At 39.3% G+C, this 24445-nt stretch overlaps 3 protein-coding genes across 5 annotated transcripts; 1 reads left to right on the top strand and 2 right to left on the bottom strand.

Annotated features, from left to right (window-relative positions):
* Nucleotides 1–1794: 1794 nt before the first annotated feature.
* Nucleotides 1795–3086, top strand: LOC104449949 (dof zinc finger protein DOF1.7). Its single transcript, XM_039314578.1, has 2 exons — nucleotides 1795–1812; nucleotides 2361–3086. The coding sequence occupies exons 1-2, from the start codon at nucleotides 1795–1797 to the stop codon at nucleotides 3084–3086; spliced, it is 744 nt and encodes a 247-aa protein (XP_039170512.1).
* Nucleotides 3087–6113: 3027 nt separating this feature from the next.
* LOC104449948 (ubiquitin carboxyl-terminal hydrolase 7) lies at nucleotides 6114–15219 on the bottom strand. Of its 2 annotated transcripts, none has more exons than XM_010064284.3 (18): nucleotides 15007–15219; nucleotides 13749–13894; nucleotides 13601–13636; nucleotides 12655–12762; nucleotides 11942–12042; nucleotides 11706–11832; nucleotides 10983–11042; nucleotides 10832–10899; nucleotides 9389–9439; nucleotides 8915–9023; nucleotides 8074–8162; nucleotides 7886–7955; nucleotides 7656–7736; nucleotides 7472–7567; nucleotides 7335–7383; nucleotides 6804–6920; nucleotides 6621–6695; nucleotides 6114–6449 (listed from the first exon to the last, which is right to left on the bottom strand). In XM_010064284.3, the coding sequence occupies exons 1-18, from the start codon at nucleotides 15014–15016 to the stop codon at nucleotides 6394–6396; spliced, it is 1449 nt and encodes a 482-aa protein (XP_010062586.2). In that variant the 5' UTR covers nucleotides 15017–15219; the 3' UTR covers nucleotides 6114–6393. The 2 variants fall into 2 exon arrangements, with proteins under 2 accessions (XP_010062586.2, XP_010062585.2); XM_010064283.3 differs by having other exon boundaries at nucleotides 7335–7386; nucleotides 15007–15218.
* An 809-nt stretch (nucleotides 15220–16028) lies between these two features.
* LOC104449947 (RWD domain-containing protein 1) lies at nucleotides 16029–23000 on the bottom strand. Of its 2 annotated transcripts, XM_039315794.1 has the most exons (12): nucleotides 22856–22951; nucleotides 22696–22768; nucleotides 22065–22130; nucleotides 21893–21960; nucleotides 21342–21375; nucleotides 21144–21213; nucleotides 19832–19889; nucleotides 19103–19228; nucleotides 18360–18451; nucleotides 17383–17461; nucleotides 16730–16808; nucleotides 16029–16636 (listed from the first exon to the last, which is right to left on the bottom strand). In XM_039315794.1, the coding sequence occupies exons 3-12, from the start codon at nucleotides 22108–22110 to the stop codon at nucleotides 16557–16559; spliced, it is 732 nt and encodes a 243-aa protein (XP_039171728.1). In that variant the 5' UTR covers nucleotides 22111–22130; nucleotides 22696–22768; nucleotides 22856–22951; the 3' UTR covers nucleotides 16029–16556. The 2 variants fall into 2 exon arrangements, with proteins under 2 accessions (XP_039171728.1, XP_010062583.1); XM_010064281.3 differs by lacking the exon at nucleotides 22696–22768 and having other exon boundaries at nucleotides 22856–23000.
* Nucleotides 23001–24445: the final 1445 nt, after the last annotated feature.

The raw sequence follows: 24445 nt of genomic DNA, 5'->3' as shown, positions 1-24445 counted from the left end.
TTCAAGCTATGGCTGGCCACTTGATTGCCATTTCTCAAGCTCCTAGCCATGGTCATGTGAGCTTAAGCCGCTATAGGTGAGGGCTGCACAACCCTTGCCTATGGCAGGCAAAGGGCATCGTGGCTTTCACCGGGTGGTCGATGTGGGTCTAGTGACCCTCTTCGGCCATTAGTAAATAAAAATAAAGAAGGAAAAGAGAAAAAAGGAAAAAATAAAACATAAAGGACAAAATATTATTAAAAATTGTTCATATTAGTTTTAGATTTAATTGACAAAATATGAAAAGTTTTAGGACTTAATTGGTAACATAAAAAAGTTTAGGACCGAATTAGTGAATGTGTAGTAGATTTTGGACTTTTTGAATAATTTTTCTCATCGAATTCAAAAATGCACACAGAATCTGAAAAAGACTCGGAGGAATTGGATTCTGTTGATGGATTTCATATTTGACCGACTAAATAGATAAAGTCCGATTTTTGGGGAAAATAATCAGTTAGTTGACTGGCGTTTAAACATGATAAAGAGGTATCGTATGGTTCCGAGTGCATTCTGACCTTTCGTAAGCATGCAATGTAAGATCATAAAGATGAAACATGGCATTCGAAGCGGAGATCCTACGTTATTTACGCAGGTAAATTCTCGAGAAGCGAGGGTATTGAGAATGAGTTGGTCCAAAAATTATTGGTAATATATCTTCTTTTCTCTTCTCTTCCGAGTCTTGTAATTTAGTAATTTCCCAACTCCTTATTCCGTATCGAGGATCAACCCCAACTGGGTAACTCTTGCCGCTCCGGCCTAAGCTCCCTAGCCGGTGGGACGGCGAAGCACGCCCCCACCTTGCACTTGGGACCAAGATTAACTAGGGTTTTGGCTACTGTTCCTAGGCAACATAACAGCGTGGAAATTGCCAGTGGCCAAGCGAAAGAACATGTTCTAAGAGGGTGTTGATGTTGCTGCTTAAAGATGAAGATATCGTTGCTTCTTCCTGCTGTACTCTCTCTCTCTCTCTCTCTCTCTCTGTGGCTTCATGTTCTTTCGGTCAACAGAGCTTAGTTGAACAAATCTGGTGGCCGAGCATCTTGATTGAACAGTGAGGAGAGAACTGCTGTACTCTCTCTCTCTCTCTCTCTCTCTCTGTGGCTTCATGTTCTTTCGGTCAACAGAGCTTAGTTGAACAAATCTGGTGGCCGAGAATCTTGATTGAACAGTGAGGAGAAGTTCTCTAAGAAACCATTGCTAAACGAAGAATTTGACGATTCATTTTGTAATTTTGGCCTTAAAATATTGTTCGAGCACAGTCCTCAACAACCCCGAATTCCATCCTTTAGCATGGATGTACCATCTTACAGAAGTCACCTTTTCGTCTAGCGCTGCGCATCCAATTGAACTATCAATAATATTTTTTATGAAGCATCAAGTTGATCAAGACTAAAAAAAAAAAAATCAAGCCCATGACATCGGCCACGACAGATAATTTTGTTCTCATCTGCCTACCAGAGGAGGGGAGTGCCTTTCAAGTCAACTGGCCCGACACAGGCGCCGGGTTACAGTTTGTAAGGAGGGGGTCTAAATCAACGTCATTAAAGAAATACCAGAACTTCTGCGAAGTATGTTGGTCCAGTCCAGTCTTTGACCATTCGATGTGGTGAAGAAGTATCGCGAATAGAGAGAGAGGGAGGGGGGGGCCACAGGGGAGACTTTCTCTCTCCACTTGAAGACAGATCCAGACAGTCTTAACTAGGACTAGAGGAAGAGAACAGTGGTTTGGACTCGTTTTAATACGTGCAAGAGATGATGGGGATGATGGGGACGGTAATGACAATGACCAGATATACAGAACGCTCATCGAGACCATAATCACGTATCATATGGACCTTTGCTATAAAGATTGTTCATCATGGACGAATCGCATTTCAAGAATTCCAGATCCATGACCTCTTCCTCCTCATCTTTGACTATTGTGGCATCTCACCTCCAAGATCAAAAGAGCATCTTGGGCTCTCTCCGTTCCTTCTTGAGTGGAATTTGAAGGTGTTAAAGAGTCCAGATCGGTCGAACGTTCATCTTCATCTACCTTTCAACCAAAACAGTTTCAGTTCAGTATTTTGGGACCAAACCGGTTCTCTGTCTGCAGCTTGGAGCTCTTTAATTATTCGTGGTGGTGTTGAAATGGTGTATTCCATTTCCACAACTTGGACCCAGAAATATCCAAACCTCCTTCTGTCTTTATCACTTTGATCGTCTCTCTCTCTCTCCCTCTCTTCTCTGCCTAAGGACTCCTCAAATTCACGTGTTGCTGACCGAATTTGATCTGCTCGTCCTACCCAGTTCTCCAAATTCCCTTCTTTTCTGGTCTCCAGACTTGGCTTATCGTCAGGATCTTCACTCCTACCACTTCAAAGCTCAGTAACTTATCACTCCCTCGTGATCTCAAAACCGAATTCGTCACTGCCATTCATCGCAAAGTTCCAGGCTTTCGTGGCGCTGTCAGTATCGCGACCAGAGAGATGCAAGAGACGACAGCGTTTCAGAGCACGAAGCTACTGTTCCCAGAGCAAGAGAGGCTGATATGCCCACGTTGCGATTCGACCAACACCAAGTTCTGCTACTTCAACAACTACAACCTCTCCCAGCCCCGCCATTTCTGCAAGAACTGCAAGCGCTACTGGACCAAAGGCGGCTCTCTCCGCAACATCCCCGTCGGCGGCGGCACCCGCAAGAAATCCTCCACCAAGCGGGCCTCCAACCCGAAACGCCAGAACCAGGATCCGGATCCTGACCCGAGACCCAGTAAGCACGGGCTGCAGCTCCAAGAGTCGGCCACAGCCGACTCCTTGCAGTCTAACGCCACAGAAGGGGCCCTGTTGGAGGGTCCGAACTCGAGCGGATTGGGGGCGGGATCCGGTGGATATGGGGTTAGCCTGAACCCGGGCTCGAGCTTGGGTTTGGGTTCTGTCATGGGGCCTGAACCAGAGCTTGACTCGCGACGTGGCGGCGGAGGGCGGGAGGATCATTTTGGACATGCAAGATGGTCTTGCTATCTAGAGTACACCAACTTCAAGACTACTACGGAGGAGAGATGGTGACGTGCGATGAACGGTAAGCTGGAAAGGAGTTAAAGTGAAAGTGCCAATTCGAGAAACAAGAAAGAAAGATTGCCTGGGGGAACCGCAAAGATTGTGAACGACGACGACAGCATCCTTATCAGCAGGCTGCACTCACATTCAAAGGCCGAAAGACCGGCAAGCAACTAAGGGACGACAGATGATTCCTAGAGTGATTTTCTGATTTTATGTAGGTTCTTTCTTTTCTTGCTTAGCGTGTGATTTTATGTAAGATTGTAAGATGATTATCACACGCTCTCGCGAGTACTCGCTTTGTTCAAACATCATGTGAGGGAGAGCTGATTCTGAAAATAATAACCAAAAAAACCCCGCGATGTAATAAGAACAAAATGAGTAGAATTTGTAATCCATGTCTTGTCTTTATGATCTAGACTCTACAAAGTCCATCTATGTCTTAACCTAAATGATCATGCAGCGAGTACTGTCATGAGCAAACTTTCTCCGTTGCAGAGAAGAGGGGTCGGTTCTCGGGTCGGGCGGGAAGCCTGCGCGCACGGTTTTGCTTTCTGTAGGCATGTGAACATGTCTAAAGGCTAGGACGAGTTGTCGCTCTTGGGACAAAGAAAAGACTTGTTCGACTTGAGGGACTGAAAGCCGCTACTCTTCCAATGCAATCTTGCCTCCTCACTTGCTTCCGAGGACAAGACAGATTTCTTATAGCTCCCTGGCTTTTTAGGCTTTTTCCATCTGATTCCTCTTTTTTTTTTCTTTTGAAATTTCAACTGTCCAGCAAGTATTTTCACGAGATTGCTCTTTCATTTGCTGCGAATCTTCGAATAAAATAGAAAGAGACGGGTCTGTCAGATATGCTCCCAAACCCGACTTTAGGTCGTAAAGATGACCAAATTTACAAGTGATTAAAGTTACAATGAGTAAGGAAAATTACTGATACATAGATTACAAAGCTTTACAAAGTGTAAAGAAAATTAAGTACATTATTAATCTTGTGGAATAGTACGAACCATAGGACTTGGAGAACTCACGGCCTTCATAGGTAGAAAAAAGAGAAACTTACAATCCATTTGGTGATTACCAATGCGAGGAAAATAATTTTTATATTCAATTTTAAACAGATGTCTATATTTTTGTGGAATATTATGAGTCACGAGAATCATAGAATTATGATGGTAAAAGAGAAATTATGACCGGGAAAAAGAAAATTCCATAAGCATATAACCGATAAATCACTTATGCAAATGTCAAAGGAAAGTTAGGATAGATTAGGTGGGTTTTGGTCCCCATTTTTTCTCGAGGGACTCTAGATGGGCCCTTTTTTAATTTTGTCAATCCCTTTGCATCTCGTGTGGTGTCGATTGGAGTTGCCTCTTGTTCAAAGGCACAGTTTCGGCATCTCTCATATGCATCGACTTGGAAATTTGAATAATGGGCATGCCGTTTCAGTTAACTGTCAAATCAATGCTCTGCGAGAGCTAGAAAATAGTTTGGCCCGAATGATTTTTTCTTCACCTAGAATTAGAGGGATGTTCCATCGGTTGGTTGGTGGTGCATCGGATTCGACCTGCATCGTTTGGTCTTTGATTGATGTGTCGTTTAGCCCCCCACGGCTCCTCTCTCAATAGTTGTGAATTGGACCGCTTCAGGAATCTCATCGTCAGCTGCGGACCTAATATGTTTGTGGGACTGTCTATCTAGCACGAGGGAGCGATAGATTTGAAGCATGAAAAATTAAATATCAAATTATATCTTCATCTAATAATTTTAAGTTTTTAGAATAATTAACATTAGTATTACAAAATTTACATGATATTAGAATTGAAACTTCCAAGTTCAAATCTTTTCAAGTTCCATTTGTCTCCCTAATTAAATATGTCCACGTTTAGTATTAGGTTAAAAAAACTACAAAAGTTTACATAATATCAAAGTTGGAATTCTTGAGTTTAAATCTTTTCATGCATCATTTGTTTCCTTAATTTAATATATTCACGCTTAATACTAGAGAAAAAAGACAAATTAAGCATGAGAGGGAGTATTAGAGTGATTAATTATTAAATCATGCCTTCATCTAATAGCTTAAATTTTTAGAACAGTTGACATTGATTCCATAAAATATCACGTGAAGAGGTAAAAGATGAATGGCTGAGCCGCAAGGAGGAGGGTCGTGATTGGCGATGCTGAAGATTTGCTTCATTAGAGCGCGAGAATCTTACTCGTTGGAAGATCGAGTCAAGGTCAGCACGCTCAACGAGGGCGACGCTTGTTTCCGTGGAATCTAGGAGGTTTGGTGCCGCAAATGTGGTTGGACTTTGGTCTCGATTTGATTCCTGTCCATTCATTTTATATCGGCTCATATGTCCGTCGACATCAGCCTTGCATTCGTCTGAAAATGAGAATCACGCGTCTATTGCGTCATAAATCAGAGCCCCACTGCACTTCCCCAGAGGGACTGTTGACTTTAGACTCTGCTGCAACATAAACCTATTTTGGCTTCTTGAAGGAATTTACTCGGAAATTGGATAGAAAACGACCATATCAGACAGCTCCCTCCAATAAATGAGGCCCTACTAGGACTAGTAGATCAAGGCCACTTGTGTTCACACGATGATGTCTGGACGCGTCTTACCTCGGTAGAAATGAGAGGACGCAATTTCATCCGAATCTTTCGCTCCGGGAGATGGACAAACTAGTACTAGACCAGGTGTCGTACGCGATTTCATCCGGATCTTTCGCTTCCGGAAATGGACAAACCAGGTGTCGTACGTCACTATTTTGCCCGTGTCGGCAGTTCCTAGTGGTTAGTATGAAGTATTTCACTGTATTCGAGCCAATCTAGATTCGTTGTAATGTGAACCAGGTCGAATAGGAGCAAAACCGTGTTCTTTAATCGACCGTGATTGTCTGCCCTAGGGTTTTGCTAGAGTAGTAGCCCTTCCTCGTTTTCTATGGTTTCACACATCAGGGCAAAGAAAATTGGCAGCCTGCTGGTCACCGTTGCGTTTGACAAGTACGTTTTTCAAGTCCCTATCAAAATTCCAATAATCAATGTCGGAACCATCCATGCATTCAAGATTTGAAACGTCTGGGTGACTTGGTGTTGAACATTTCCAGCATTCTCCTCTATAAGTGTGGATGCTACATGGCCAAACGGAGCCACACACCTTCATAAGGTACAAATAGACACCGACTGTCAAAGACTTTCTGCAGCTATTTTCACGGTTCTCAACAGCTACCACAAAGTTTTTCTAGCCAATAATATAAATCCAAGGATGCTCGGAATCAACTGTTGGACGACAGAAAATAAATGAAAGAATCACATGGGAACAGCTCGAGCCTTGTACATGCATATGTACGCCATATGCCAGTCGCCTGAAAAGGAAGAAAAAAAAAACACCAATGAAAATAATATCTTTTATAATCTGGAAAAGAGGATAGACCAAGAGCACCCCGGTTCTCTTTGCAATCGCACCGCATGGGCACACAAATTTAAAGACTCTGGATCAGGTCCTTAGTAAGATGGAATAATCCGGATGACCTTACCCCCTCCAGACAGTTTTGTGATGTCCTCTTCCCGCTGAGGAATAGGATTGTCATCATCAAACTCAATCCATTTACCTACAACCGACATAAACCCTTGATTCAAAATTACATCGAACAGAATGAGTACCAAGAGTGTAACAGCAGATATCTCCTGGCTGGAAAGTAAAATAGCAGATAACTAACCACTTTCTTGCTTGACCCAAGCCACATAATGTCCTGAATCAGCACTCCGGCCCTTGTGAGTCAATACAGCAACCAAATCATAGATTCCAGTCAACTGTTTCTCCTCAACTGGGGCATCTAAAGGTAAGAATGAGAAGAGAAAGGGGCATCACCAGCTGGAACTAGTACCAGGGAAACACAGAGAGAAAGCACATGTATGCACTTTACAAAGATGATCACATCTTCTCTTAGTATAATGAGGCAATCTCCAATTACAGAAGTTCTTTCTTTTGGCTGAACAAATTATAACCACAGCAATCTTTAATAGGGGGATAACCACAAAAGAGTAACTGTCTTGTACCAATAAACCGATTTAGAAAAATCTAAATATCTAAGCAATCAGCATCAGCATGACTTGATCCCAAAAATACAAACAGCGATTGCATGCACTAAATCACGAGACAAGTATTAAGACTGGCTTAGGTACTAAAAGCTCATATATATATATTTTGCCAGCTCATACAGATTTATTTAAGTGTCAGAAAGACTTACCATCCTGGGAAGTAGTTAAAGATGATTCCCTGGCTAAATTTGATGAACCCTCCTGTCCAGTAGTTGATACATCAGACAACCAAAAGTAAACTCCCACTTATATTTATTCATTTCCATGAGTATCACCATTCACTTACATCGGCATCGGACATCTTCACGTCATTGTCTTTTGAAGTAGAGCTCTTCTCTGCTACTTTCAGACCAAGCTTTTTTCCTTCTTCATTCCTAAGAAGCTGGTGCTCAAATAACAAATGAATGATCAGTAAAAGATAGACTAGAACACATACAGGGATTATAGCTGAGACCAGTAACAGAAAAAACCTGGCGAGGAGCTTCTAACTTTTTCTGTAAATCATCTGAACAAAAATCATAAACATCCAACTCCAATGGATAATCTACTTTCTGAAAGCAGGTAAACTTTAGTTAGTCAACTTGTGCAAGAGATCTAATACACCCAGCAATAAAGGGAAAGGTTCTTAAACTAATGAATCTCCAATGACACGGAAGAAACTAAGGGAATCCTCCAAAAGCAAGTGTGCAGAACATCGTACCCGCAATATCTTGGCCTTCTGATTTGACTCCCTCTTCCAGAAAAAACGAACAAATTGAATGGTCAAGTATCTGAAAGAATGCGTTCTATTAGACTGTAGATATCTCAAAGGGCAAATTACAGCACAATACATAGTTAAAAACCAGAAATCAATTACAATCATTATATAAGAAAATCATGCCAAGCCACCTTGGTAAGCCATCGATACGAGACTCTTTCAAATAAATTGCACTCCTCCCCAGGGATGGGGAAGCCTTCTCCAATTCTGATTTCAACCCCTACATGAATTAAAATGATTATTAAAAACTGGTCAGTATCTGCTTTCTCACTACTGGAAAAAAGAGCACAGCAACTCATTAACATGTTAAGTTTATTACAAGTGACAATTCATGAGCCTTTTTTATTAAATCAGCAAGATCAGTCTCTAATTTGGTTAAAACTGTAAACTGTAGCTACTCCATACAAGCACAGGCCATCAACCAAATTCTCCAAATCTTTCAAAACATTTAGATGGAGGTATTCAAAAGACAGAAAAAGAAACTGAAGTTCTTCCAAACAATTAAGAATAATTTCCAGCTAAGTTTCTTTCAAACATTGTTCTCACAGAGTAGGCAACTAACTCCCTATACTATTCTTTTTGGCTTGGATGGAGTAACACCTAAGTTTGCATAGCCAACATAACAATATATAAGAAGTCAAAGCATAAATTAAAATACTATGAATTTCTTTTCTAGCTGAGTTACAAACTGATGGGTACAGTTATTTTCGAATGGAGCCAACTGTGAATATATGAAAGGTGGAACAAGAGACCCAAGCCCAGGAACAGGCCTAGTAACATACTGGGTGGTCTCTATGCCATACAATAATTGGAAGTGTCTACTAATAACCAATTAACGACAATTGCAAAAGAATATTCCAGATATACTGTAAACTTACAGTAAATTAAAAAAATCATCGAAAGAGTCACATCCAGTGATCTACAAGAACAATTTTGTCTCATACTCCAGAAAGGAGGGGGGAGACCACTTACATGTCTTAGCCCTTCATGCAAATGGTTCACCTCGTGTGATATATGGCATTTAAGTGAATAAACTGTCTCTGATTCTGAGCTTTCTTCACAACTTTCTTGGCAATGGATCCTAGATATCCAACATTATAAATACATATTTAAGTTCACAATTTAGGCTTCAAAAAGTGGAACAGAGGAAGAGTTGCCAAGCACTAAAGAATATCCATTTAGAATAGAGTATTAATGTGTGAATGACATAATCCACGCAGGGCACTTCCAGAGTCAAATTCAAAATAAAGGCACAAGCTAAAGCAGAAGGCGCAAAGTCTATCAATAGAATATTTCCCGACAATGGCATACTCAATGAAACTGCTAATAATGGAATACCTCAGCAAAAAATGGTGAAGCCATAAATTATATGCACAAAATATGCAATTATGGGAGCCACAAATCTTTAAGCACGAATTTATGACTTTAAGAAAGTTCATTGCATACCTGCTAACAAGTTCAACTCCAAAAAGTTGCTTCACAGAATCTGGATTCTCACTGCAACCAATGGTGAACTTATCATGAAATTATTAATAAACACCTAAACCAGTATATGCTGGTCAACAAGAAAGAGTCAGAGTGATAAATCATCTGAGTAAACATGCTGATAAGAAGCATCTTAGAAGTTGTCAAGGATGGATTTAAGAAGGCGATGGCCATATTTTTCCTTTGCACATTCCAAAGCTAATAATGTATGATATTTTTAGATACGTTAGAAACATTAATACTGGGTTCTCTGGAGTAACTCCTAGTTTTTACTTTTTTACCCTTTTCTTTGTCCAATTCTTACAGCTCTCATGATGACTTTTATCTAACGCACAACATTTGAAACCTCTTGAAATATACAAATATTGACAGGAATGATTTCTTCCAATACTTTTTAAACTCAATTACATTTCTTTTTTCAATCTTTTGGAGGGAAAGTAGAATGTAGGAATAATTACTAGTGTGGACAAACAGTAATGTCAATGATTCGATAACTCTACTTATTGACATTAATTTAATAGACTCTTATCATTAGTTAAGTGATCACAAATTTGACTACACTATAAGGGTCTATTTGTTAACTGGCCAAATAGTAATTGATTTTATTCTTTTATTCCCTGGAACAAAAAAAGAATAGAAATCTGTTTGGTAATTTTTTTGGTCCCGGGGAATAGAAATCCGTTTGGTAGCTTTTTTGTTTCAATGAACAGATTTGTTCCCAGAAATAGATTTGAAGCAGAATCAAGAAGTAGAATAAAATTGCTTCTTTATTCCCGAGAACAATTCTAGACTCTTCTTTTCTCTTCTTCTTCCTCATTGCTAGTCCCCAACCATGGCCGGTGACTGGCTAGGTGAGTTCCGACGACCTCGCCGAGCCTCCCTGGGCTAGGGCAAGGTCTGGCAAAGGTTGAGCCTTGCTGATGGCCACGCGAGGTTGCCCAACCATCGGCCCCATCACCAGCCACCATGAGACTTGGCCTCACCCAGCTGGATGCCAGCCATTGTCGTGGCCAGCGACCAGCTAGAGAAGAAGAACAGGGATGGAAAAAGAAAAAGAACAAAAAAGATAACAAAATATAATAATAATAATCAATAATAATCAAATAATAATAATCATAATAATTATAATCATAATAATAATAATACCCATGCTTGACCAACTCTAGTTGGATGTCCATTAACTAAAGTTAGAAATTTGCAAAAGTACAATTATTTTTGCTTTGTACAATTTAAATCACAATCAATCGAATGTAAAGCCTATGATAAAGAATGACTTCCAAGTTTTTTTTTTTTTTCAATCTCAATAACAGGTAATAAGGAAAAATTATCAGGAAATACTTTCAATGACCACTAAGAACCTATCTTATGGCCATGTAAGATTACAACCCGAAGCAAGCTACCTACTTGGCACCTGGTGATCTAAGGGACTGAGAAAGGGTGTATAATAGTTGAGACCAGCATTCTTCAGCATCCTGTTAGGTAGAATAAAACACATTTCAATAATCTCTAATAGATTTAAAACAAGACACATATCAAATTGTTGTTGCGAGAATACCTGCTGCATGAAGACACCATTATGTAGCTGGCCAAATTGAGGATACTTTTTCCGCAACAACTGCATATATGACAGAGATGAAGATGATGCCTGTTTACTTATCCTAAGCAATGTGAAGACATACCAGCTATGTAAAGCAGCAACAGAGTTTGCATCATTCATACAAAATTAACTTTTCTATCAAACGGCAAATTGAGCAAGTACGAAAATTGTGATAATGTGATACAATGATGCTATCTCTATTTAACCCATGTTCTAGCTGTAGTAAAATCAAAACAGAGATCTGAAGAAAACTCTACCAGCATTGGAATCACTAGTTCCAGCTCTTTTTATTTTGTAGAGAATGGCATTTTTATGGGATAGAACTCAACCTTGTCTATAAAACCACAAACTCCAAAAAAAAAAAAAACAGGAAAAAGAAAAAGAAAAAAAAAGAATAAGAACATTTTGCCATTGTGTTATAAAAAAGTCTATCAGAGCAGGCGTATGCTTCTTTCAGTACCCTATAACTAGCTACAACACACAAAACATCATTGAAGCAATTTCTTTCACAGAGAAACAGATCAAGTTACAGCTCACCATACATCGCTGTTTCGTTTTTCTAAAAGTATGGGTACCTATTGCAAAACATGACGGATGACGACACTCAACAGTCAGTCAAAATATAGGGCCAGAGAAGGATGAAGAGAAAATAAACCACAGTTAAAGGATCAAAGTCCAAACCATCCAAAATTGCATGGGTGCAACTGCTTTGGCAGTTTTATCGAGCTCATTGAACAAATCACGGGTTGCAACAGTCAACATGTGAGAAGGGTGATCCAAATCATTCCTTCTTTCAGATTGGGGATACCTAGTGATGATTTACACAATGAAGAAAAGAATATCAGTCAGGCTCAGCGGTCAAAATACAGATACAAAAGGAAGAGTAAAAAGAAAATTTAGAGGAGTAGATGACAAACTGAAGCAAAGCAGACTTCAACTCTGGAACCGAATGCAGGCATTGAATGGTAGAGTTCATGTAGCAGGTGTTTCCTAAGTTGATCAAACCTGCACTATGACCCTGGAGAAAAAATATTGCACAGTTCAGGGGTAAGACCAAAATTCATGCTTATACCAGAGAGCAGAAAAAGCACGCACCAATATTACTATTTTTACCATGGAAACAGCAACATGTAAATCTGGCTTAGAAAAGGAGCAAGCAGAACGATGCAAGTCCGATTCGAACTTTTCATATGAGAATATGAAGGAGCAAAGGATGGTATTCATTGACGGCCAACTACATCTCATAGGCAAAATGGTGGGAAGATTTAACCATCCCAACCCCCCAAAAAAAAAAATATATATATATATATATGTATAATAAAAATAAAAAAAGAAAAGAAAAAAAAGAAAGAACAAACAAAAGAAAACCAAACCAAAAAAACACCAACAAGAAGAAGGAAAGGAAGGAGAGATACACTGCAAAAGTGGATATAATGGTAGACAAAGAGGGTTACAGAACCATGACACACTTCTAATCCAGAAAAAGTAGTAATGGTTCCTCAAGGTCACAACGGATGCATTATAAATTTCCAAGGACATGGGATGTCATGTAAAAAATTTGAAAGTGCACAAGTGATTATCATTTTGCTTAATTGCAACTAGAAGCATGCCAGCAAGCTAAAAAAATTACCACCGCAACAGCTTGCTCTTCCTCTGGAAGATCTTCCATGAAAACAGGACCCTTTTCTGGGGCCTTCACTATCTCATCTGCCGTTCCCATCATCATCAATTTTTGGCCCTACAAAAGTTTATTCTGACGAGTCAATAGCCAGAAAACTAATTACGCAACAGAGGCTTTTGTAAAGTTCCTTGACATGAGCTTGGGTCTTCAAATAAAGAAATTGAATCTAGGATGTGAAGACAAAACATCAAAGGATAGCGAATAAGAGAGGTGCTAAATCAAAGAACTCCCGAACTAGTACACCTGCTAGTTCTCAAAGGATATATTCATACAAATCTGACATTAACGCAGCCTTTTTTTTTTTTTTTTTTTTCATGTTGAAATGATGTTGACAGTTTATTTTCCAACTTCCCATCTTAATTTGGCTCGTCTGCTCCATCTCTAAACTTGTTACCACCATATTCATAAACAACTTAACAAGAAGGAAAAAGAATACTTGGTTGATTTAAGCTATTCTACCCAAATTGATAGACATGGAAAATAATTTTCTCCATAACTAATTAGTAAAATAACATTGAGAAAGTACAACTGCTTACTTCTACTGAAATTATAGTGGGCAAACAGTCTCCAGGATAAAAAAAAAAAAAATGCAACAGAAATAGAATGTGCCTTAAAGTAGCGAGAGTAATATACCTCATATCCCCATATTAGGAAACCTATTGCTTTGACCTAGATGTATGACAATAGATAGTTGTATATTCTAGAACTTTTAATGAGTGAAAAATGGAGTCCTCTTTCACCTTTAGATCCCGATTTCACCAATTCCTTCCATCTAAACAAACAAAGTAACTGGGCAGCACGCATTATCCACCAATCACAAAGAAAAGACTAAAATTCATTGGACTCTCTCATTTGGAAAACAAATCCAGAAGGAAAACATAATTAAGCTTATTACCTGCTTGAATCCTAATGTACCCCAGTCGGCATCATCCTGCATAGCAGAGTATTTTACTTTCAACCATATGTTGTGCAGGGAAGTAAAGGAAAATATACATGAACAAACAACGGATCTACTAAAATTGTATGCAAAAAAACCAAAATACCTTTAATAAACCACCCTTAACCATGATCTTCTGCCTCTCAGGTGGGACTCCTGTCAGATCATATAACTGGACCTTGAAAACATAAGGTGGCTGGCTAGTGTCAATTTCAACATCTGGGAAGACCTCCTTTTGCCATTTAACACTCACTAGAGATGACAGAAAAATTCAAGTGTCAGAACAGCGAGAGGCATTACGTTGATTGAAAAAGCACAGTAAAGGAGCTAATTAGGTGCAGATAGTTGACAAAAAAGAGAATCATTAACAGCTCCTTGGATAAAGACAAATCTGAAACCATAATCATCTGAGAATAATCCACCCAATCTGATTTGATACAATTAGCTAGTTTTTTTCTCTCTTATAGATACTAAATAACGGTCATTACTTAAACACAAAGTCCAAGCACACACCTGCTTATGATGAACTACTTCACTAATGAACCATTTAAGTTTCTTTTAGAATCATACCCTAACCATATATTCCTCTTAAATCTTGAACTTAAGGATGGAGAATGCATCTAACTCTTCTAAAAGTCCTAACAAAAACAATTTCTGCATCTTGTCGATTTACCAAAGCCTCTCAACAACTTCACTAGATGATGTTTAAATGAAGTAACCGCATGAACTCATTATGTAAAAGTACAGCAGGTGACAGCCAGCAAAGATCGTATACAATGATCATTGTTCCGATCAATATCGAATGGCCACGAACAATCGAGATTGCGCACAACATATATAAACATGACCGTTTGAATCATCGGAAGGAGAACTGATGAAGTGAATCGAAGCCTAGATTCTCCGCAAGCATATACAGAACCTTTCGCCGGTTCAACCAAGCATTCAGCGAAATCGCCAAAGCAGGAGATTCACCGGCCGCCGGCAATTTTAGCAACCACAAATCCTTCGGAAGCGCATAGCTTCGGAACTTCCACGCACTCGAAATCGCAGTACAAGGATCCGCCGCAACACAAGCCAAATACCAAAAAGCGAAAAAAAGAAAAAAAAGCAGCGAAATGAACCGCGCGAATCCGCCGCTCGGACGAACGCGCGACGAGTTCGTCCGTTACTCCTCCGATCGCCCAGCGGCCGGACTGCCGGAAGTCGTCAGCGAAGGCAGTACAATCGAGGTCGGCGGGCGGGCGGGCGGCGGGGCGGTCGCATTAAGCTCCTCGGCGAACGACGCGCTCGCAATCGCGCACGGAAAATCGGGAGAAGGAAGAAGAGGTTTGAGGTGAGAGCGGGAGACGAGAGTTTTAGCTAACCTTTCAGCATGGTTGAAGATGATTATGAAGAAGCGGAAGAAGGAGAAGGAGAAGAGCTCCGAGCCGCGCTTGATTGATCGAAGAGAGGGCAGGGAGATGGGGAGAGGTGGAGAGGTGGAGAGGTGGAGGGATTGATTGAAGAAAGGGAGGAAGGGAGGAAGGAGGGGAGAAGGGACGCGGATGTTTGAGCTTTGATTTGGGTTTGGCTTGGAGAGAGGGCAAGCTCTTCGGGCTTTATTGTTCTGTCGCCTCTTGTTAAAAGAACCACCGAGTCCCCAGCCCAGTGCGTGTGACTTTTTGGAAGAAAACTGCTCTCATTTCTCTCTCGATTTGGGACGGATGCATCTCAAAAGTCTTAAAATAAAAAAAAATGCATTTAATCCTATAATTTTCAAAAAATTATAATTAAATCATAAAAATTATCAAATCGATACAGTCAAATTCTTCCATCATATCCGTCAAATTTAACTAACAAAAATACTAATTTTTTTTTTTTATTATTTTCACTCTTTCGTGTGGCGCTAACAATACTAAAGTATCATCATTAGTAATTTTTTAAAGTTTAAAGTTTAAATTGCACTTTTCTCAACAAACTTTAAGGTTTCTAATGCTTTTATATCTAGAGACAGTATTAAGTATTATGAATACATATTTCGGCCCAAAATCGTCTTTAAAAATACAATTTCAGGTTTTTTTTTTTTTTTTAGTACCTATTCACGTAGAATAATTAGAATTATATAACATTTCTCATTTTGATGAATGTCCTTTCAATTCGCTCGGTAGAAGAGGGTGGCTTTGAGCCGTCTTTTGGAGACCGGGTCGATCATTCTTCACGCTATAATAAAATAACAAATTCCGTGGGAAGTCACGAGAAACAGAAGTCGAGCGTCAAAGGCCTCTTCACGCTTTGAAAAGATAAAAGCGTCTTTTGGTTCGACATCGAAGTAGCTGTGGAGATCACGAAATTTCCAGTGGATTCGACTTTAGAAGATAAGAGGAAGAAAGGTGGTGAAAGGAGCTTATAATCAATCCATCTCATGCAAGCACATGCATGCCTCTAATCAATGGCCATGTACCGAACAAGGTCACCAATGTAACCTAGAAATATTGCGACAAATATCACGATATTTTCGCTACATAAGTCTGCCGCGCATTTTAATTGTAGTCCCAGTCGCAACTTACATTACCACTATCGCCTCTTTAAGAAATTTTTAAGTCGAGAACAAAAATCCAGGCCGGATGCAACAAGCTTCCAACACCAATCTCCCCCGAGCACAAGGAAAAAGTATACGGTTCCCCGTTACAACACAAAACTGCTCTGGCTACGTAATTCTAACCAGTTTGCAGAGGAAAACCGAAAAGGGAACCCATCACCTGACTAATCTCGCCCTATCCACTACCAGATTTCTTCTCATGTAGTGACTTAATGCCAGGCAGTGGATCGTGTGGCTAGCCTCAAAGAAATAACAAGTGTTGGAAGAGAAAGCACAAGGCCATGCAAATAGGTACTTCCGTTTAGATGATTCGTGACTCGCCCAGCAACTTTCGGTTTAGCTCATTCTCCTAGACGAATGAGATGATGAATCTGATTTCTCGGCCAGATAGTGCTCCAGCATGTCGTCTTCATCATCTGCCATCATAATTCACAGAGAAATTACAACCATGACCATCCATAGCAATAAAACGCTAGCCCAAGGGGGGGAAAAAAACAAATACAGATTACCTTCAAAATCGTCATCATCAAAGTCAATGTCTTCCTCATCCTCCTCATCAGATTCCTCAGCAACTGCGGCTGTACCTTTCTGTTAAAAGTGGAGATTAACTATGCTTTTAGGGCTTTCTTTCAAACGGAAATGGTATTCATGGAAGATGTCTACATCATACTTTAGTGCATTATCACTTTTCTTAACGTACAAATCCTAGCAAACTAAATATTACAGGCTAATCCATTCAAGTTTTAACTTTTCAAATATTAGAACTGGCCTGCAGCGAGATTTGAGAGTGACTGATGCTGTTCACAGTTTCTCTTACCGTGACCACACTGGCCCACTGTGGACTGCCCACTGGCCAGTCCACCACCTGTTTTTTCTCAGAGAACAGGACGCTTCAATTTTACACTTTCTTTCCTTCCTCTTTGACACAAATATTTCTGATAAGGAAAAACTGAGTATTTGAAGAAACATCGCTCCATCCACAAAATTTACTACCTCGTAGGCTATTTTTGTTGGGCTACATGAACCAAGTTCAGGTATCATTTTTAGGCAGCCTATGCAGTTTTCACACCAATGGCGGAACATTTTACAGTTTCATTAATAAAAGATGAAAATCAGGCATAAAATAGTGCTATATATGAGAACCGTGAAGAAGTCCACTTACCGCTCTTCCACTTTCAAACCACTGTCTTCCAGTGAGCCTTTTTTCCTTGGTTGCACTAAGCGCAGACTCTGGCATTAGCCTGAAATACATGTTGCATTATATGTTGAGAAAACTAGGACAAGGGGCTGAACTGAAACGCACAAGCTCATAAGTGCAAGATATGACCCAGAAACTACTTCAGTTCTATGTGAATTTGTTGCTTTCATGCCACCATCGTAACAATTTACAGAGGTGTTGAGAACCTAATCTTGGATAACTAGTAAGAGAGTCATTCCCAGGATGGAATAGATCTCTCTCTCGTAACCAAGGCAACCCAGCCATTGCCATGATTAATTGAACATGAAACATTTGCCTCACAGGGAACCTCCACATCAATAGGCTTGGAAGTTCCCTCTTCTTAAAGATCCTCCATTGCCAAATCCTCATATCATCACACAAAATTGGTTTCGCTAGCACGTGAGACAAAGATCTAAAATTGTTCTATGAATTTGCTTGCTCACAACTAGAAAATCCTATACTAGCAAATCAGTCACAAATAGGACAACTGTTTTAAGGTCCTTGTCAGCATCGAAGTAAAATGGAATCTTGTTCTCCTCTTCAGGAAACCCAAGAGAAAATGAAGGTACTGAAAATAGAGAGAACTTTCCGTTGGGCCCTCCATCCACCACACAAATCCACCACACAAAATACCAACAAGCTCCTAAGCCCTACAACCCAAACTTTCCATTAGGCTCTCCATTGACAGTTGAAGGATGTTGTAGTCAGTTTACATTGAAATCTCCAATTTCCATTTTCTCCCAAACAAAAGTAAATGGAATGTGATTTAAGAGCAGTTCAAATTAGTTCTGTTGCAAATCAGTAAACCATCACCTACAGCTACAGTTGACAAAAGAATATGATGCAGGATAACAATCTGCCCCCAAATAATGCAAAGCTGACAGCAGGAGCAATAGAGAAAATATCATCTTGAAGCTTACTTTGCTCGCTCTAGTGCCAACTCTGCTTCAAACCTTTCCCTCCACACAAGAAATGTATCCACAGTGACTGGTTCTCCATGGGGCACAACTATCTGAGAGGTAACAAAAAGTAAGAAAAACTCTGCCACCATCTACTGAACGACAATCCTGAATATTTGATGGAGATGTCCATTCACTTAGCCATAACTGTAAACATCAACAGCACAAAAACTGCAGCGTCCTTAACTTTTGAGGTTTCATGATAAATTAAATAAGATGAGATAAGAATGTGCTTCTTTCACAAACTCCTGAAAAAGTTTCTGCTGGCATCTTTCGACACATTCTCAAGCTAGACAGTCTGCAAACAATGGGTCCACATTCCCTCTGAGCTATTAATAAATAAAGGCTCTTTGTCAGAAGTTACAACTGGAAAATTTATATACACAATAGGCAGTCAACGCCTTCTTCATCAATATATAGCAATATAACATAGGAAACAGAAGCCAAATATCTAATCTCATGCAAGATTCAGAAGCTCCTATTTCAATCCTTAATGTCAATACCACTGGCATATATCTACAAACACACTTTTCTCTGCACAAGCATGATTGACACTATAGCTGCAGCAATCCAGAGAGACCCGTTACCCAAACAAATGAAGGTTTAAAATATCAGTTGAGCTTTCAGTTAATTCCCACAAATACGGTCTAACTGTAGCATATTACCAAATAGCTGTGGATTCTGAAAGATGGAAATATAGTTACCTCATCCTTTGCTGCCTCTTCTTCAAGGTCCTCAGTGCTGTCTTTTTGACAAAATCTTTCCGACAACCACTCTTGTGCAGATGTAAAAAGAGTGTATACCATAGCCATTCCAAGGTTTTCAGCTGCCTAAACAAACAAAAGCATTTCGATCGAATCATACAAAGTCATGCTGGCACCGGACATTGAGTTGCACTGAACCAAGTTGATTAACAGTTCTAAGCAAATAAAAGGGAGACTATAATTTTTAAGTTCCAAAAGATAGGTAAATTTTACTCTTTATAAAACATTATGACAATTGGGAAAAACGTAATGCATACTTTGCTCCTATCTTGCAAGGTATAGCACGTACATCATATTTGCCCTACAGTGTCTAAATTAAGACCTGATTCATTCAGCCATTGCTCACATATTTTGACAGGTTCATGGAGATAGATTTCTTAAAGCCAGGCTATTTAAGAGGAAGAAAGCGCAGAACTGCGGAACATCTCAAATGTGTGGATAAATCCCCGCAGGCAAGCATCAAATGAGTTGAGAAAGATACATAATACAATTATAGTTTCTCGACGCAATAAGATGGGCTTAAGAGGACGAGAATTAGGTCCTCTCACCGATGGATTCACAGTGCTCTCCTTATCTCACTCTGTCAGAAAGTAGTGATATGGGGAACCAAAGCTGATTACACATGCCACTGTCCAAGCATTGTTGCCATACATAAGGAGAATTCTTTACCTCTTGTTGGAGCTTTTCTTTCAATATCCTAAGATCTTCACTCGGTATCCCACGTAAACTGCAGGATTCAAAAAAAGCTTCCAATTTTAAAATGAAATATTGGGCGATAATTTCACAGGCCATAGCAATGTTACTCACAATGATCTACCTATATAGGAATGGTGCAGCAGAAAAATATTGACCACATAAATCAATGTCATTTCAATTTCAGAGATATCCAGAAAGAACAGAGATTATTAGCAACAAACAAGAGGGAATTTTAGGCCACCAACCAGGAACAATTTTTACAAGCAAACTTAGTTTTGCTATATCAGATAAAAAGCAAAGTACCAGCAGCATATGACATAATAAAATTGAATTCTCTATGAACTTTATGAACTTATGACAACATCCATCATAGTCTCCTGCACGCTGCAAAGGCTAAAAACCTCTTACCATCTAGGCTTGTTACTACACGTGTAAGCAGACGAGCGAGCTACATCATATTGACCGTTTGCATGACAGAATCAACAAACCAAATAGAAGCTGATACTGAGGTCGTTTGAAATTTATGAAGTTACCATTCAAACTAAACAACAGAAACTTCATAAAAATGTGTGCAAAATTAGAATAATATCCTGGTTTAAACAGTATTGTCAGCTGATATTCTTCAATTTCAATTTTAAAAGTGAAAAATCTATAGAACGAGTGAATAAAAGACACAATTTGGGAGAATTCAATTGTTGTAAACAATCAATGAGTATACTACTCAAAGTTCTATTTCCAATACTGATTCACTTCCACAAGAATAATAATATAGTTTGCATAAATACGATGGTCGCTAAAAAGAGGATATTCTATGCTGAGATTTTGTTTACATCCCATTGTAATAAGAGGTAAAGCATTGGGCAAACTCTGAAGAAAATCGAAATAATTGGAGCACAAACCAAACAGAGAACTGCTATGAAACAGACCACACAAGTAGAATTCATGACATTTGAAAGAAGATTAAGCTAGTAAGCGACTTTCAATTTGAATTTGACTAAGAAGTTGCACAGCATGGGACAGAAGTATTCCTCAGAAATGTCCACCTTTAATGCCAACCAGCAAACCAAAGCAAGGGGGAACACAAGAATCACCAGCAAGAACTTAATATCACTGTTCCTTACAATTGCAAATGCCCAAATTAAAGAAGCATTCTTTTAAGTACAAAGAAAAATCACACGTCAAGGACAAAGCTAACTCCACTAAAAATTGTGGGAACATTTTTATTGCAGTTTACGGATAAACAAGAAAGGAAGGCAACTCTTCTTTCCATGGAAGTATTATTAACCTTTTGGTACTCAAAAGTGGAGGTTCGTCAGGATATTTTTCTGTGTGGGCGAATATCAAGGCCAATTGAACTGCATATGGTGTCAGAGAAACATATTAGCTCCACATGAACTAGATTCTGAGCTCAAATGCTCATCGCCCTCAGCTTTGGACATCAAATCAACCTGACTTAAAAAAATTAAAATTAAAATTAAATAACCTGGTGTAGTTGTTGACTCGTCTAATTCATCTTCCTGTCAAATAAAATATGATAAAAAGAATTAGCAAAACAATGATGGAAAGAAGAGGGCAAAGAGTACAGTGCCTGTAAAAGACAAAGAGCATGTAGTTGCAAAGTAGATGTCACGGCAATGTCTTCTTATAAATAAAAGCACAATCTGCAAATCCATTCCTTTTTGCCACGAGATTGCAAAAGGCTCAAAACTAAAAAGATCATGCCCATTAGTCAAAGCCTTTAAGAGGAGACGAATTGGAATTATATTGTTGTATGATTTTTCACAGTACTAGATAGAATCTCAGTTCTTTTTAGCTAATGCACGTAACCTCACAAGTCTTGCATTAACGCAAAACCCTGAAAATCAAGAATCGTATATAGCTATCCTCCATTAACCCATGACTTATCTATTAAATGCCAATCCTCTCTGAGATATCAAATCTGGCAAATAAGACCAGGTTAAACACCAAATATGAAGCATTCATAACTTCATAAGAATTCTCTAGGAGATGCATGATGGGGAGAATAGTGGATACCTGTGGAGATATATTGATTTGAAAGCATTTGTTGGATGTATTTAACCCACTCTCGCTGGAATGAATCTCTGGCATTAAAAAGAAACCAGCAAATAGCATCCCTCACGAGTCGAAAAAAGGAAACAATAACATTAAAAGAACTATAACGGAAATAGATGTCAGAAAAATATACCTTTAAAATCCTCCATAAGTATAGCTTCCAATGCTTCAATTTCCATCGACTGCTCCAGCTCGTAGTCTACACCCAGAGTTCAAGATTGCCATACATACAAAAGGTGACTTCAGAAAAACAGAAAGCCAAAATCCATCTATATGCCAGCCAAAGGCCCTTTACATTACATCATGTAATCTTCTTTGGTTAGTTTTCTCATCCTTGGATTTGATTTCCACAAAAGCATACACAACCATCCATCGTAGGAATGAGAGAAGAAAAAATCAAACTTTGACAGAGTGCCGGCAATGAATTATCAGAAATTGAATACTATCAGCCAATCCACATTCAGTACACTTCATAATCGACAAAAACTCAAAAATAGAACATGATTTCGCGGCTTCTGCGCCCTGCAAATTTCCTCATGCGCGAGAGCTTTAACTGCCCACGGGCCCGCAGCAATCGTAATACCACGCATCTAGATCCTTCGACACTTCATGACTGGTATAAACTACTCAAGAAAAAAGAGTATCCACGATTCTAAATTCCCGCGACTTCCAAACGAGCTAAACCCCCCTATCGAAGCTGCGCAATGGCGACATCGAAATCGGGACCGGCGATCCACCCGCGAGCCGGAAAACGCGTCCCGTACCATTGCAATCAGAGGAGACGAACGAACGGCGGCCGAAATCAAGTGGAAAGCAACGCCGGACCACAGGAATCGGCTGGACGATCATGCAAATCGCGATGGTGAAGTAACTTTTCAACGCGCGATAAGGGAAAAAGGAAGAACTTTCAGGTCGACGGATTACCGGTCATTGTCGCGGTCTGTTGGGTCGATTCCTTCTCGCTGCAGCCGAGACGCCGGAGAGGGAAAGCGCAAATTGGAGCTCGAGCAAGCGAAACGTCTAGCACTGTCCAACGGAGACCTGCGGCAGATAAAAGGATACTTGAACGGCGTCGTATCCGGGAATCATGTTACTTTTTTCTTCTTTTTCTTTTTTTTTTTTGGCTCGAAAAATATGTTACTTGAGTGTTGCGTCATATACATGATTTATTGCATTTCCTTTTAATAATTATTATTCACCATAAATTAATATGATAGCTATAAAAATTATGTCGGTATTTTATAGGTATGATTTACCTAGCTCACTCGAGTCATGTGGCTTAAAGGTTCTTTTGGGCATGCTTGTTCGACAAATTGATTTATCTATAACTATAAAAAATGATGACGATGACTTGACAACGACTTTGATTGAATGGGGATTATGATTTAGTAACTATTACTAAAGCAAAGTTGTATAATTAACCGAGTGCGATAAAGATAAAACCTCATTTTAGGTGTCACACATAAGCATATTATTCATAAATATCTTGAAACTGGAAATATGTTTTCTAAAAATCTAGTATTTTGTATTTTAATTATTCTGTGGAGGTTTTTTCTAAGTTAATTTTTGTTGGGGAAGGGAACAGCGTCTCATTATGCCCCACCTTTGTCTAGGGTCGAGTTGACGATAGGCTCCGATCAATGACAAACGATGGCCGTGATTTTAGTGCCTTTGTGCTCGATTCACACCATGTAAAGTTGACATAAATCCTCATTGATTAGGGCAAGTTCATGGGATAATGGGAATTTGGGCTTCTCACATGTACTATTCGCATTTGATGCGTGATGCACGTTGAGTATTATTCTTTTCCATTGAAGTATAAATACACGTAAAAATGTTCCACATGGAAAAATAAGTTTAAATGCGGATGCATTTATTAGGGAGTGTTTCCCAATTTCTCTCTGTGAATCTTAGTTAAGAGGGGTGTTAGTTTACTTCTAATACTAGTAAAATTCCAATTCAAAAGATATTTTTTTAAGTAATGGTGCAAGCGCCTTTCTTGCTATTTTAAAAGTTGGTCGACAGATTCTCAAGAGCCGGCGATCATGTTTAATGTTAATTATTTTTACTTAATAATTAAGGTGAAATGAAGTGAATCCATTTTTTTTCGAAAGAAAAAAATGTATTATTGATATTTTCTCATCGTCTCAATTGAATGACAATTCCATACTTAATCTCGAATGTAAATAAGGGGTTAAATAATAATTTTTTTTTTGGTCGCGGACTCCACATTCACATGCTGAAAGCTGAAAATTCCAAAAGTAAGATGGTAATTATGGAGTAGAAAATGCGACCTCAGAAGATGGACGTGAGAACACTGCTATTCCATTTTTTTAATTTTTTTGGTTGGGGGGGCGAAAATGGAAATTGGAATCCACGACCACGACCGCATCAGATGAACTGTCCGGACTCCGAACTGTATAAAATAAAAATCATAGGTAATAATTTAGATGGTTATTTTATCTGATTATTTATTTACATCTCCAAGCCAAGGGAGGAGGAGAAAAATTTCCT

The sequence above is a fragment of the Eucalyptus grandis genome, chromosome 6 (genome assembly GCF_016545825.1).
Source record: "Eucalyptus grandis isolate ANBG69807.140 chromosome 6, ASM1654582v1, whole genome shotgun sequence".
In the NCBI taxonomy this organism is placed as follows: Eukaryota; Viridiplantae; Streptophyta; class Magnoliopsida; order Myrtales; family Myrtaceae; genus Eucalyptus; species Eucalyptus grandis.
The sequence above is the reverse complement of the archived record's forward strand: the minus strand, read 5'-3'. Positions and strand labels throughout refer to the sequence as shown.